Here is a 15,300-nt window from a genome sequence, read left to right on the forward strand (position 1 = left end):
CCTTGCCAAACCTGGCATTTTCTATCACAGTTTTCAGTGCAGAATCAGGGCCACTGAAAGCATGGAAACTACTTGTACACTTAAAGTTAAGTATATGCATAAACTTTTGCAAGATCATGACCTTTTTTGCATATGGAACTGCTTATCTTGCCAAGTGTGCTGGGAGTGAAGCAGTGCCTCCTGGAAACCATTATTTGGTCAGCCAACATCACTTTCCTTTCATTTAATAATTTGTTGACATCTCCTGTTCCACCTGTTTAAACTGTCCTCAGTTACATATCTACAAATGAAGATTTTTGAAAAATTGATCAAATTTTCAACAAACCCATATTGTTAAAAAGTTGTTCAATTATAAAAATACACCCAGTCATCATATAATACAGAAAGCCAAGCAACTAAACATAAGAAAATACATAGTTAACAGCATCATAGATCTTATGCAACAAGTAGATTAAAGAAGTTAGTCTTAAAAAGATAAAGCAATGCATACTTGATCTTAAAGTAACAACCTTCAGAGTTAAAAGTTATGTGGTGATAAAATGTATTTTCTTTTATTATAACAATTCTACTGTTACATAATATTTTCCATCTTTAGATCTCACTTTACAAAGAAAGATAAACAATGTTATCTCTCTTTTACGGAAAAACCGCAACAGAACAGTGAGGTGACTTGCCTGAGGTCACACAGGCAGGCCAGTGGCAAGGACTGAAATAAGACTCACCACTTCTCACCCTACTTGCTAGACTCCACTGCCTTAATTCATGACTGTGCTAAGATTTATAGGGTTAATAGCCTTACTTTTTGATACTTGTACATACTTATATTTTGCAGTTGAGCTGGGTGACTCACCAACAGTGTTGCCAAGTCTCGCAATTTAATCAAAAGCCTCACAAAATTTAGGTATTTTCTTAGAACCAGTCCCTGAAATCCGATTACCCAAGAAACCATTTTCTTTGTAAAACTACAAGTTTGCTAGCACTCCAGTTCCACAAAAGATCAAAAATCAGAATTCAAAGTGCTCCAACATCACAAGTCAACAGAAAAGAGCAAAAACAGTGCTACTTTACAAATCTTGTTATTTTTATCCCGTTTGTATGCCTTGGGGCTGACTTATCTGAAGGCTGAGCGTTAAACTGGAGGAAACGTGGCTTGGTGACCAGATCATTTGGCTTGACTTTAGGAGACCTGAACTCCCTGCTAGCTCCGCTGATGGGAAAGTGATAAAAATGAGTGCCTCTACTTCACCAGTACTCAGTCGTCCCCCTCCCCCCCGCCCGCCTGTGTAACAGAATTGATAGTTCATTGGTAACTATTAGCAACATTATTATGTCACACTATTACGACCGCCCTGGCTTTATTAAGCTTTTTGCCATTTGAAATCTCATTTCCCTGCCCGGCCGCTGCAATCCCAGCCGAGTCCTGATATTAAGTGCCTTCCCCTCCTAGCCCGCGGCGCCTTCAGGGCCTCTCCTGCTATGTGACGCACCGGCCTGTTTCCTTCCTGTCCCCTTTGGTCAGGGTTCAAAAGCCCCCCGCTGCGTGGGGGCGAGTCAGTCTCTACAGACCGGGCGACCGCTGACACCCCGCAGCCACCACCACAGAGCGCCCCACCCTGTCTCCGCCCTGGGCTTGGAGGCGGAACCGAACCCTCCGCCTATGACGTACCCGCCGAGCCTCAGCCCGGCTATGATGTCACACGGCGGTTGCCATGGGAGCGCCCAGGGTCGCACCTGACGGCTGTCGTGAAGCAGCGGGAGGAGAGCTGTGAGGAGCTAGAGGGGGGAGTCCCGGGCCTGCCCCCTCTCCCCAGAACTGACTGCGCCCGCGCCGCTGCCGCCGCCTCCTGCACCGAGCTGAAGGCGCCGCCGGCTATGTAGGAGCTCCTGCGGCTGGTGGATCCGGAGGCCTCGCAGCGCGGGGGCCGGGGGCTCCGGTGGGATGTTCTCCAAGAAGCCGCACGGAGACGTGCGCAAATCCACGCAGAAGGTGCTGGACACCCGCAAGGACCCGCTCACTCGCCTCAAGCACCTGCGCGTCCTCATCGGTGAGGCCAGGCGCGGCGGCGGCAGCGGGCCCCGGGCAGGGGGCCAGGCCGGGCCGGGCCGGGAGTTCCTTGTACCGCTGCTGCCTGCGGGGGCCGGGGCCGGCCGAAGCTCGGCGTTGGCATAGCAACCTGCGGGGCCGGGTGGGGGAGGCCGGCCCAGGCAGGGGCAGAGGCGGCAGGGCCGGCGGCTGAGGTGGGCAGTCGCTCGCAGGCCTTGGGACCTACCTGGGGAGCATTTCGAGGGGTAACCTTGCCCAGCACAGTGGTTCACAGCCTCGAAGCACCCCCAGGATATGGCAGCTGCCCCTGGTTGCTGTTTTTTTTCGGGCAGAAAACGAGCAGACAGAGTCCAGGGCTGCAGAGAGGCCCCTGAGGCCCACAGGTCAGAGGGCCTTTCCACACCATGGGTTGCAGGTGAAATCTTGGGCTTTACCCCCCATGCACACACCCCAAAAGCACTGCCCTGGCACCCTGCTTGAGCATTGCATCACTGGGGTGGGGCCTAAAAGAAGTTGGTTTACCTTGGTTCTTGGTTGAAAGGCGCCATCCACAGCCCTTGTCACTTTCTGGGCCTGTTCCTGGGGCCGGGTAATGAGCAGTTTTAAGGCTGCTGTCTTTGGCTAGGAGTCCGTGCCTTGACCTGTACTGCTTTGGGTGTTTGTCCTTCAAGCCCATCAACACCAAGGCCAAAGGTTATTGTTACCGGTCACTTCTTTCCTTCTGTTTGTATTTGGAGGAACATGTGTGGTAATGGCTATTGGCAGTGGGCTTGTCAGCAGCAGTAGTACCTGGATTATGTCAAAAGGATACTGGTGAAGCCACATCTGGAGTACTGTGTCCAGTTTTGGGCCCCACAGTATGGAAAGGATGCACACAAAGTAGAGAGAGGGGTGGGGGAGCACAAACTCATGAGGAGAGGCTAAGGGAAATGGACTTAGTTAGTCTGGAGAAGACAAGGCTGAGGGGGGATTTAATAACAGCCTTAAAGTACCTGAAAGGTGGTTACAAAGAGGATGGAACAAGACTGGGGTTGGCAAAGTACAGCCCATGGGCCATTTCTGGTCCGCAGCAGGCTGCTGCTGAGGGCCTGAGGAAGGAGGGCTGTGCCTCTCGCTGCTCTGCTTGTCGCAGCTGGGGCTGGGCTGCACAGTGCACAGACTCCTGTACCCCCCACATCCATTTCTCCTCCCCCTCCCCCCCCGCTCGGCTTCCTGATGGCACTGCAGCTGCGTGGTCCTGGCACCACAGCTGCCAGCATCCAGGCCCACATGGGATGTGTGCGTGATGCAGCACACCAACTAGCTATCTCTCCCACTTGCCATGATGAGCCACTGCCACCATGGCAGTGCTAGGAGGTAAGTCCATGGTGGCTACAACGGGGCTTGGCATGGGGCAGCCACCCATGACTTTCCCAGTATGGCATGGCGCCAGTGATTTATCACAGAGGATGAGTGGGATGGCAGGCCTGGTGGATGGTGGGCCTGCCTGCTAGCAGCCACAGTGACAGGACTGTGCAGCACCAACAGGAAGCCGGGCAGGGTGGAGAGCAGATGGAGGGGCAGAGGCCGAAGGAGTCTGCGCGCTGCCTAGCTTTGGCTGTTGCAGAGCAGAGTGGCACGGGGCACAGCTCTGACTCCTCATACTCCTGGTGCTGGCCAGCAGGCCATATGGGATCAGTTGGCATCTCCCTGCCCCCTCTGGCCCCCAACAGCTCACCAAAACTCATTAAGTGGCTCTCCAGCCCAAATAATTGCCATTTCCTGAGATAAACTGTTTTCCATGTTGGTAAATAACAAGGAGCAATAGTCACAAGTGGCAGCAAGGGCTATTTAGGTTGGATGTTAAGAAAAAACTTTCTCTTAAGGAGGGTAGTAAAGCACTGGAGCAAGCTACTCAGAGATGTGCAGTCTCCATCTTTAGAGGTTCTCAAGACCTGGGTAGACAAAGGCTTGGCTGGAATAATCTAGTTGGGGATGGTCCTGCTTTGAGCAGGAAGTTGGACTAAATGACTTCCTGAGGTCCCTTTCAACCCTAATTTCCTATGATGCTCTTTTGAATAGTTGTTCCAATCATACCAACCACATAAAAGAAGTTATATCCTCACCCACAAAACTGATTTTACTTGCTTATGGCAGACCAGTTGTGGCTTGTGTTTTGCATTACTTATGAATCTATTACTTTTAGTTAACTACTTTCCTTGGTAACTAAAGAAGCCTAGTACAGGAAACCTCATGACAGAAAAAAGCAAACGTAATTCTGATTTTAGGTTATTTGGCTAGAGAAGACTCCTGGTTTTGCTTTGGCCATCTTTTTTGTAATTTATAGGAATTACTTTAGCTTTGCTGAAAGTAAAATGTGTTTGGTAAGAAACTTAGAATTGCAACTTTATTGGGACATCTCATTATGTCAAGTAAAAGATTCTTACCTAAGGTTTTTGCTTGCTGATTGTGAGGCAGGTTAAATCTGCTGGGGCATGTTTTTCCTTGATTCTTTCCCCACCCCAGACACAGAAGCAGGGCTCTGACATGTCCTTTCAGACCTTCCTTAGAATACAGTTCAGTGTGTAAGAGTTGTTTTGTTGGGAATTTTTTAAAGGCTCAAAACTCATTATGCTGGATTGTGAATCTACTGCATTCCTCTCTTATTTTTGCTGTGATCTCTGCAAAATTGTGTCATCATGAAGATATGTTCTTCATAATCATGAGCTGGAAAAAATGACAGGGCTTATTCCGGATACTCCTGTTAGCTGCTCCTACACACACTAGAAAGGAAGATAAGTGGACTGTTGGTTGTCTGAGACCTTTCGTTTTGCAAAGTTTACCTGTCTTCTCCACTTCTGAAACATGCTATGCAAACAATTCTCTGCAGGATTACAAAATACCCTCTCTCTGCTCTTTTTCTTTTCCATCTGTTCCTTCATGACTGCTTTATAGTCCCAAATTTAAAAATATTGGTACTAATCTGGATAGATTGCCATATGAAATGACTTCAGGCATCAGGAGGCTGTGCCTCAGCGTGAGCAATAATTGCTGTTTCTTCCTGTTTATATTCTTTTGCTCCTTTGTGTGTGATAGGGAGGCCAAGCCAACCCCACCAACATAGTGTAGCTTACTGTACTCTGTTTTGCTTCATATGTGTGTGAAGACCAACTTTTGTGGTGGTCAGATTGCTTCTTTCCCCTGATCCTGTATATCAGCAATTGTAGAAAAAGAAGAATCGCCACCTGTTTCATATCCAGCAGAAAATGTAGGTGTTTGTAGACTTAAGACCCCTTCAGTGGAGCTGCAGATAGTCTATAGAACTTCTGTGGTTATCAGGCACTCCTGTATCTATTGCAGATTTTCCGAGCAGTGTCCATATATCTTATCAAGGTTTTATCAAATCAGTATAATTTGTCATACAAGTATGTTGAGTAAATAGTTCACCCATTCTATATGTGACAGTGTAGCCACAGATCTAAGCCATTGATATCCTTTATTTTATTTGGTTCTTTATTGGTTCTTCCTGATTAAAGTAGGGAGAATTGCCTAATACAGGTTTCCCTCGCTTTATGAGGGTTCTGTATGTGTGAATTCGCTCTTCTGTGATGACCCTTTTTATACCAAAAAAGTCATTACTTTTGAAGTAAATTCACTCTTACATGATCGGTGTGGTGGAAGCCCACAGTCAGCTGCTTTGTGTGGTGCATCGTGGGAATGACATGCACCAAAATATAGTCTCCTGTGCGGATCTGTTCTCCTTGCTCATTGGCTGTGACACGTTTCTGTAGTTGCCATCCCCATTATGGCTTCTAAGTGTCCCGCTAGCTTATCTCCTACCTCTCTCCCTGGTCTACCAGTGATGTGGAGTCTAACACTCAAGACCCTTCACCACCCTCTCTTCACACCAACTAAACATTCATTGCCACCCTGTGCTTTTGTGCACTACCTGCTGTTGGTGAGTATCAAAATTGGCTTGTAAAAGTGGTAGAAATGGGTCTGAGGATCAGTAGAGTCAAGGTGTTGGAACATATCCCTATTTGTTACATTGTAAAGTGGATTCCCTTTATGTGAATTCGAGTTATGTGCCATTTTCCAGGATAGCATGTATAGCACAAAGTGAGGGAAACCTGTACTATTTTTTTCTTCCATTTTTTTTTCATTTTCCTTTTTTTTTTTTTACTCTTTTTTTCCAGAAGGACTTTGACTTAGCCATGTGTAAGAAACAATTAAAGTAATGAGGTAGTTTATAATGGGAGAAGGCAAATACTGTTTTGAGTTATAAGCTGGGTAAAAGATGGCGAACTAAAAGTAGAAATGATCTAATTAATGATGACCAAAGGCTGACATTTGTGTGTCACAAGACTCTGCATTAGGGCCAGTGTTGTGTTAAATATATTACAGGCAGTGAGCAGGCAGGTGGGAAGATTTGTAAATGACACAACAATATTTGTGTTTAATCAAGACCAGAAGAGACTGTGTGTAACATCAAGGAACCTAACTGAACAATCAGTTGGTGAGAAATAATACATATTGGATAGAATAATATGAATGAACTTAAAACCTAGTAAGGTATAAAAATAACAGTATCATCTCAAAAAAATGTATCTTGACATTGCTGATAATATGACTTTGTTGACCTATCCATAGTCTAAAAGGTAAATGTGATGCTTGTGTATGCCCTCACCTGGAATGTTGTTTTTTAGTTTTGATAATTTTATCACAAAAAGGCTATAACAGAACTAGAATGTTGTCAAAGATTAGATGAAAATGATTAAGATTGGGAAAAACTTTTTCCTAAGAGGTCATATTGAAAGGATTGGGACTATTTACCTTTACATTATATATACAAAATGATAAGACTGTCTATTTTATTATTTTGTATATTATAAGTGTGTATGTATAACGTGTATACTTTTATCATATGGCTTCTCTAAGGTCAACAGTCATAATCTACCTTATTTTACATTTTAGGTATATAATGTTGATCAGGAATATCTAGTTTTCTTTTTTCGTGTAATACAAGAACACAGTTTAAAAGACAATACACTGATAGCAAGAATATCAAGAATTAGAACAGTAAACATCTTTTAAAAATTAGAATGAGATAGAAAAGTTTCATCAGTTGCATTTCTGTTTTAGTTGTATCCTTTTTCAAATGGTATCCTTATCTTATTAAGGTTTTTATCAGACTAGAGTCCTTTGTTATGCAATATATGTTGTAAAAGCAGTGACTTATTTTTCTGCAGCATAAGCCAGGTTGGGTTTTTAAAAGACATCTTGATTCCAGAAACCTGATTTGGGGTCATAACTTTCCTCTTTGTGCAGGAGAAAGAAAGCTATCTGTATGTGGATGCTTTTAAGTCTTTTCTTGTAGCCTGTGTGAAATGCCCCCATGATTAGTGGCTGGAGCTTTGGAGATGAGTCCCCAGCTGTTGAAGAAGTCTGCCACTTTCATTTTATTCAGGACAACCATTTAGGCCCTTCTTACTGGACACAATCAAAGTACTTGGTGCACTTACTGAAATAAATCTTGCTTTCAGAATAAGTTTGGTAATTTTCCAGTTGAATGCATTTTCCTAAAAAATTATTCTGGCATACTTATAACTTTGTTTACAATGGTAGTTGGTTGCAGCATTGGCTGTGGAAATGCTGCTGCAGCCCCTGATATGTTTATAACTTTCCCCATGACTGTTATAACTCTCCCTAACAATTGTCATGACTTATCAGTTTTCATGATTGGAAGGACCTACTTTCACTGGCACAGGTGCATGTAAGCAACAGTTGCATTGAAAATTTGTGCAGTACTCTAATGAGGTAGGTTTTGTTTTTTTTCTTTAGAAATCCAGTAATTCTGTACTACTTGGAGGTTTTCAATTGTTGTCTTTGGATTTTTTTGTGTTTGTCTTTGTTTTTAAAGAACAAATGTTTTGGGGAAATTTTTAGAATAATTAAACTAATCTAATAAGGTAACTCATTGATGCTTTCACAAAGATATACATTAATAATGCAGATGTGCTCTGCTGCCATGTCATTGATATCAGATATGTTGTTTTCAATTCCAAGAAGTCTTATTTTGCAGTCCTAGTTTCTAAAATCTTGTTTTGCACTCAAACTGTGAAAACACCAGGAAAAAAATCCCTCAAGAATTTCTGTACATTACTTTACTGTGTGGAAGTAAAGTCAGATGAATCTGTTTTATTTACCTTCAGTGTTAAGACTGAAATATTAGTTTAAATGGAATTATTTTTGTATGTTCTTGTGTTGATAGTTATTCCAGAGTAAAAATGCAATGTTGATAGCGTAGTTTTGTATTTTGTTGCATATTTTGCGTCTGGTATTTAAAAACCAAGAACCAATTTTTGAACAGTTGATGTAAACCAAATTATTGCTAATTTTGTTTTTACAGGCATTCTCAATTGTTGTAATTTATTGTTTTGAACTTTCAGACACTTTTATATTTTAGAGTTGTTATCCATAGTGGTGCTTGATAGAACTAGAAACAACAAACAAGACCATCTTTAGATGGGGACAGTCAATCTGTACTTTACAGATGAAACATTCTCTGTAGAACATCCAGTTTGACTGGTCTCTGGTTTAATGTTTCAGAGGCTTATAGGTGTGGATTGCATTATGTGGGTCAAAGCAGAGGAGGTGTAAAATTTAAGGGGACCTATTTAAACAGTGGTATTTTGGAATGCTTAAAAAAGATATATATTCACTGTTTATACCCTTTAAAATTGCTTGTGTTACACTCACATTTTTTTTCAAACTATAGCAATTAAATTAATGATTTTTCTTGGACTGAAGGTGGGAGAGGGAAATCAATTTCAAAGGTAAGCCTTCTGGAGTTTTCTGTAGAGATAATAGCACAGAAATGTTTAGTGGATTTGTATATCTGTATCATATTTGACATTTTTTGTAGTAATGTTAATTACATGTGTTGCAGGGCTAGCGTTGGGCATCAGTTAAGAAATTTAGCTGAGGTCTAGTGTTGGTCTTCACTGGCGAGATTGGATTAGGGTTCCTGCTTATTTGGGGAGGCTAATATTAGTTTTGACATAAAACCACCAGCAACAGCTGTTACTGGCTTGTGAATTTGTGCAAGGATAGGGTTTGGGATCAGACCAGAGTCCTAGGCTAGAGAGAGGGGCTCTGGCTTTTGTGAAAGACAAGGATTTGTGTAGATCAAATTTGTTGCAGATAAGAATGAAAATTACTACATTATCATGGAATCTTTAGAAAGTTGAAAGTGTTGTGTGATCCAGAAACTCAGCTTTCAGTTGAATATGTGTTAAGACTCCAACTTGTGCGATTGAGGTGGCATTTAAAAAAATGTAAACCAGCATTGTGATTTGCTCTGTCTGCTGGCTACCTGAGTCAATTAGCCCTGAGAGCAACTCCCATTCATCTCTATAGAACATTGACGTTTAAACTTGACAACAATGTTTATATCAGTCTTCATTGTTTACTTCTGTTGACCATAGCAGGAGTACCCACTGAATGTGCTTATTCATCAATTTTTTGGATGTTTTTGGTAGGGTTAGGATATCTCAGGGCATTTTACCTTTATTTAAAATTCTGGTGAGGAATAAAAATTTCAAATTACACCCCTTTCACTTTCTCCTTAAATGGGTTCAGAACACGAAGTTGCTGTCTGTAGCGATCAAAAAATCAAAACAAAATGCAGCTATCCTGTAACTTCCCATCAAACTTCCTGAGCATGAAAACATAACATTTTCTCCTGGTAGTGTTTATAAAGCAGGAATGCATTTCCAGTACAGGAACAATTCGACACAGGAGTTCAATAAATTGTTAAAATGGTTTTATATTTTAAACATCTCAAACAGCAAGTGAGATGGAAAACTCCTTCCAAATAAAATTACTTTGTCTCCCCTCTTAATTTTGCAGATTAGTCTGTGACCATAAGAAAAAGGATAATGTTTGCCTAACCCAGGAGTGTCAAATATGTTCTGTGGGCTGGATCCTGCCCACAAGTTGGGTTATCTGGTCCACAGGACTTCTCACAGGCTGGATCCCGCACCTCCACAGAGTGGATCAGAGGTGGTGGTGGCGGTGTTAATCCCTGCAGCTGCCAGACCCTCTGTTTCAGAGCAGTTTGGGAACCCACAAAAATAATTCAGCTTGCCTTACCCACCCCACTTCTTGCCCAGCTCCCCCTCCCATTTGCCCTTCTGCCACTGAAGTTAAGGTTAGTATCTGCCCCTGGTGACTAGGATTGGTGACTGGGGAAAAAGGCAGGTGAGCAGCAGCAGTAGTAACTTTCATAGATTCATAGATTAAGGGTCGGAAGGGACCTAGTAGATCTTCTAGCCTGACCCCCCGCCAGGGCGGGAGAACAACAAAAAACCCCAAAAAGAGAAACGGGACTCAAATGAGTCCAGCCAGGTAGGCATCCAGCCTCTTCTTAAAGACCCCCAGGGTAGGGGCCAGCACCACTTCCCTTGGAAGTTGGTTCCAGCTCCTAGCCGCCCTAACTGTGAAGTAGTTCTTGCGGATGTCCAATCTATACCTCCTCTCCATCAACTTGTGCCCATTACTCCTTGTTATGCCAGCGGGCGCTAGGGGAAACAGCGTCTCCCCCAAACCCTTCTGGTCCCCCCTAGTGAATTTATAGACGGTCACCAGGTCCCCCCTCAGCCTTCTCTTGTGGAGGCTGAATAGGTTCAGGTCCCGCAGTCTCTCACTGTAGGGTCTGCCCTGTTGTCCCCGGATCATGCGGGTGGCCCTCCTCTGGACCCTCTCCATGTTGTCCACATCCCTCTTGAAATGGGGCGCACAGAACTGGACACAATACTCCAGCTGTGGCCTGACCAGCGTCGCGTAGAGGGGGAGGATCACCTCCTTGGCTCTACTCGAGATGCACCTGTGGATGCACGACAAGGTCCGGTTAGCCCTGCCAACCATGACCTCGCATTGTCGGCCCATGTTCATCTTGGAGTCAATAATGACTCCAAGATCTCTTTCTGCCTCCGTGCTCTCGAGTAGGGAGTTCCCCATTGTGTAAGTGTGCTGCTGGTTCCTACTGCCCAAGTGCAGCACCCTGCACTTGTCCGTATTGAAACGCATCCTGTTCCTGTTAGCCCACCCCTGTAACCTATCCAGATCCCTCTGCAATCTCTCCCTCCCTGCTAGCGTGCTCACCTCCCCCCAAATTTTGGTGTCATCAGCGAATTTAAACAGGTTACTTTCCACCCCATCATCCAGATCGCTGATGAAGAAATTGAACAGTGCAGGCCCCAGGACCGAGCCCTTTATGCGTTCCAGAGCTGAAACAGCAGCACTTATAGCTGTAGGGACTAATGCCACTGACACCACTTGTTGGTTGTCTGGACCATGGGAAGCCCCATAGTCTGAATTCAGCCAGTAAGGCCAAACAAGTTTGACGCCCCTGGTCTAACCTGCACGTAGAAGCTTCCGAGGACAGAGATTCCACATCCTGACTAGGTAATTTGTTCTAATACTTAATCACCTTCCTAGTTAGAAAATTCTTTTCAGTATCTAATCTAAATCTCCTTTATTCTAATTTATGCCCATTTTCTACTTGTTCTTACTCCTATACCCTACCCAAGAACAGATGTTTAAAGAGGGTGCTAATCAACATATTACCTGCTGTACTATGTTAAAAATAATCTTTTGTTTGCACTGTTTGTCTTGCTTATATACAGACATTTGAGACTTTGCAGAGTTATACTATTAATTGTAGGGTTTACTCAAAAATTTCCTTGAAAGATGCTTGAACTGTAAACTCCAGTTACTATACAGTCTAAGTCTTAATGTAAATCTAGCCCTCTTCCAGTTCATTGCTAATTAAGTAGAAATATCTACCTGGGTGTGGACTGAACATATGTTAAAGAATGCATTATTCTTTAACATATTAAAGACAATATTAGTTTATCTACTGGGTAGTAGTAATTTTATTCCATTTTATAATCTGTTCAAGAAAAGTGAAGGTAGGGAATTGTCATGAATCCCTCAGAGTTGAAGGGCAGTGGCATCAAGTCAAATGAACATGGAGGCAACTGTTCAGGCCTGCACTGGATAAGTACTTGTAACAAAAGAGGGAGTGATTAATTCTGAATAATATATTTTCCTTTAATGCCTCCTGGTGATACTTCCCCAAATCAATTATGTGTAACTGAGTCTGTGAGATACTCAATTTACGTCATGTAGATTAGATTATGCTAAACAACATCTAATCATTTATTGTATTCATTTTCTAAAGTTCCTTCTTTATTTGCTAGAGGATGTGTGCACCTCAGCTTTTGGGTGCCAAATTATTTTGGAACATATTGAAATCCAGCCTCCAAAAATCAAGCTTTAGGCTTTAAAATGTTTAAAATTGGGTGTGCAGAAATGAAGGTGCACAAAATCATGCACAGTTTCTGAGCTGTAAAATGGGGGAAATAGTACATCTCTTCCATATGTTGGTGTTAAAGGAAAAGGCTTTTAAGTTTCTGAGGAGCTATACTATTTATGGCAGGCATGTCAAATTTATCTAGCCTCAGGGACTGGATGAGTATCTCTGGGCTGGTCTGTGGACTGGACCAGGATAGACCCCCTACTCCCCAGCCTGCCTGCATATCACCATGCACTGGCCCCAGGGATCACGTGTATGCTGTACTTTGGGCCAGACCGGGATGTGCGCTGCCTGTGGCACATGGACTGGACACAGCACTGAAGGCATCACAGAAGCCTGGTCCAGGATGCTGGATCCAGCCTGTGAGCAGTGCAGAGCCCATAATGTGCTGCGTGCACAGCAAACCTTGGTGCATGCTGCACATGGTGCATAGCGTGGACTGGCCACACAGACTGCACATAGGATAATGAAGGGGGTGTGCTGGCTCCAACATGTCCAGATCCAGACCAGTCCCAGAGCCAGTGCATGGGGTCAGTCCAGAAGAGCACTGTATGTCATGTGTACCCTGTGCTGGCCACGCTCATTTCTTTCATTTAAATGAACTTGAATTCTTTAATTTAAAAGAAAAACCTTACAAATTAAGAAAAACTTAATACAGATTTGGAGGAATAAAGCCAATAAGTGTCTTCTTTTTAAGGAGAAGTTGCTTGCACCCCACACAGTGCTTACTAATGACTAGATATTAGCAACTTTATACCAATTTTTCAGTTACAATTTATTAATTTAAAATAAAGCATAAGATTGAGTAATTTAATTTTTAAAAAGCAATTTGTGGGGTTTATTTTCTGCTAAAGTGCTCTGCTATGTTTATGCTATCTAGCTAAACATATTAAAGTGTTTTTTCCTAGCATAACCAGATTTTTGTAAAGATGTTGTGGAAGCTAGATTTTACCACAATGGATCTATTTTGCTACAGTGCAAACCTTCCATTCTCTGAATATACAAATACATTTCTCCCCACCCCTCTCCTGGCAGACCTTTCTAATTACAGTAAATTGTGCCAGGTCTATTTCTGAGACTTCCTTTCCATTACAGCATAAGTTTCCAAGAAAACAAGAAGTAAATTGGTTTGTTAGAAATATGTAGCTTCAGAAAGAGGGTGCAAATATCTTTTCTGAAAACAGAGTTTTTTAACCTAAACCTTAATTCTTATGTTAATATTTCATTGTAATTTCTATAACATCCAAAACCAAGACTATTTTCTTTCTTTAAAAACAAAATATTAAAATCTTATCCTTTTCAGAGAGTCCTGGTGGACAACCTGAGCTCTAATGTTACGTTCTATATATTGATATTTTTCTTGGCAGTATAAGCAGAGGGTAAAGGGGTAAATTTTACTTCTAAATACAGCATTGGTGACAGTGATACTGGAATACTGTATTCAGTTCTGATGTCCCTATTTTAAAAAGGATTTTAAATAATGGAAGAGAGTGTAGAGAAGAGCCATTGCAGTGAGGGCTGGAGGATATCTAGTGAGAGTGTTAGTTCAGTCTGCTTAATTTTATCAAGAAGGTCAAGCGGTGATTTTCATTTTGTGTACAAGTTACCTTCTTGAGGTGAAAATAATAGATTGCCTAAAGGGTTCATGTAGCTCTTTGAGGAACAAGAGTCACCGGTGACTGGAAAATCGTAAGTTCAAATCAGAAATAAAACATGAATCTTTAACAGTTAGGGAAATTATGCCTAGAAAGATGAATTGTTGTCCCATCGTATCTTTAAAATGAGCCTGGATGTCCTTCTGGAAGAAATGCGTTAGTCAAACAAAAGTTGTTATTGAGCTCAGTACAGGTGTAGACATAAAATATTTAGGTCTATCTTATACTGGAGGTAAGGCTACATCACAATTAGGCCTATGAGTACTAAAACTGCCATTCCCTATTCTTAACCTACTCTAAAAACAGCAAGTTACTTTCTCCAGGAATATTGGTCTGAGACACAAAATGAGTTTACAACTTTTGTTATCAGCACACCTTCCCATCCTGTACCAAATCTCTATATACTTATCTGTGATTGCAAACGTTCATTTCGTTGCATTTGAGAGCATGTTCAATTGACTGTATAGTGACTGTTCATGGGGCTAAGGGCCTGCTTGTGTGCAGCAAAGTTGTAGGATCAAAGCCAAATGCAAGTGTCCTCAATAACTCCTGCAAAAGAAGATGGCTTTTTATGAAGAAAGTTAAAGAGCTCTCTTTGTTTAATCTTTGCATCATTCCTCTTTTTCCATTGTATGAGCTATATCCAAAAACGTTTTATGAAATTCAGAACTGTTAGTTTGTATTTAGCAGTTTAATAACATTAAGGCACAATTGAATTGTAATGATGCTGTGATGGGATATAGTCTGAGACGCCTGGGTTTATGGTAGCTATATGGTTCTGACTAAGGCACTTGTTAGTTGAAAGATCTTAGAAATTGATTCTTAGATGTTTTTTTAAGAGAAGCCTGAAGCAAAAGGAGAGAAGTTGCATACATACTGGACTAGAGCGAAGTACAGCATATAGTGGTGTGACTTGGGTTACTTACCCTAGGATTAAGTGCAGGCTTCATTTTGTACTGCATATTTCCTTATCTAGACAAACTTATAATTTGCCTCTTAAGAACACAAGATGAACAACGTTTACGTATCCAAACAACCGTAAATCATGAGTAATGTTCAAAAAGGTTGGGAGGGTGGGAATCAATCCCCTTGTTGTTCTGTTTTGCTTGCTTCCTGACATTTTCCCCATCCCTGGGAACAACCATGAATGCAGAAGTTGTGCATGATCATTCTGAGGTGAAAATGCAATTCTTAACACACACACACACACACACACACACACACACACACACACACACACA

The 15,300-nt window shown here is 42.4% G+C and overlaps 1 protein-coding gene across 3 annotated transcripts in view; it reads left to right on the forward strand.

Moving 5' to 3' along the window:
- The first annotated feature begins 1,719 nt into the window (after positions 1-1,719).
- Positions 1,720-15,300, forward strand: part of RALGAPA1 (Ral GTPase activating protein catalytic alpha subunit 1) — a 286,398-nt gene continuing 272,817 nt past the window's right edge. The window contains exon 1 of one of the 3 annotated variants that reach the window (XM_019518882.1): positions 1,720-2,045. In XM_019518882.1, coding sequence (XP_019374427.1) covers positions 1,940-2,045 — 106 coding nt within the window. In that variant the 5' untranslated portion in view covers positions 1,720-1,939. The remainder of the gene's footprint in view (positions 2,046-15,300) is intronic. The other 2 variants (XM_019518883.1, XM_019518884.1) reach the window with 2 other exon arrangements.

Source organism: Gavialis gangeticus, unplaced genomic scaffold (genome assembly GCF_001723915.1).
Source record: "Gavialis gangeticus isolate Ggan-Ray unplaced genomic scaffold, GavGan_comp1, whole genome shotgun sequence".
NCBI lineage: Eukaryota > Metazoa > Chordata > Crocodylia > Gavialidae > Gavialis > Gavialis gangeticus.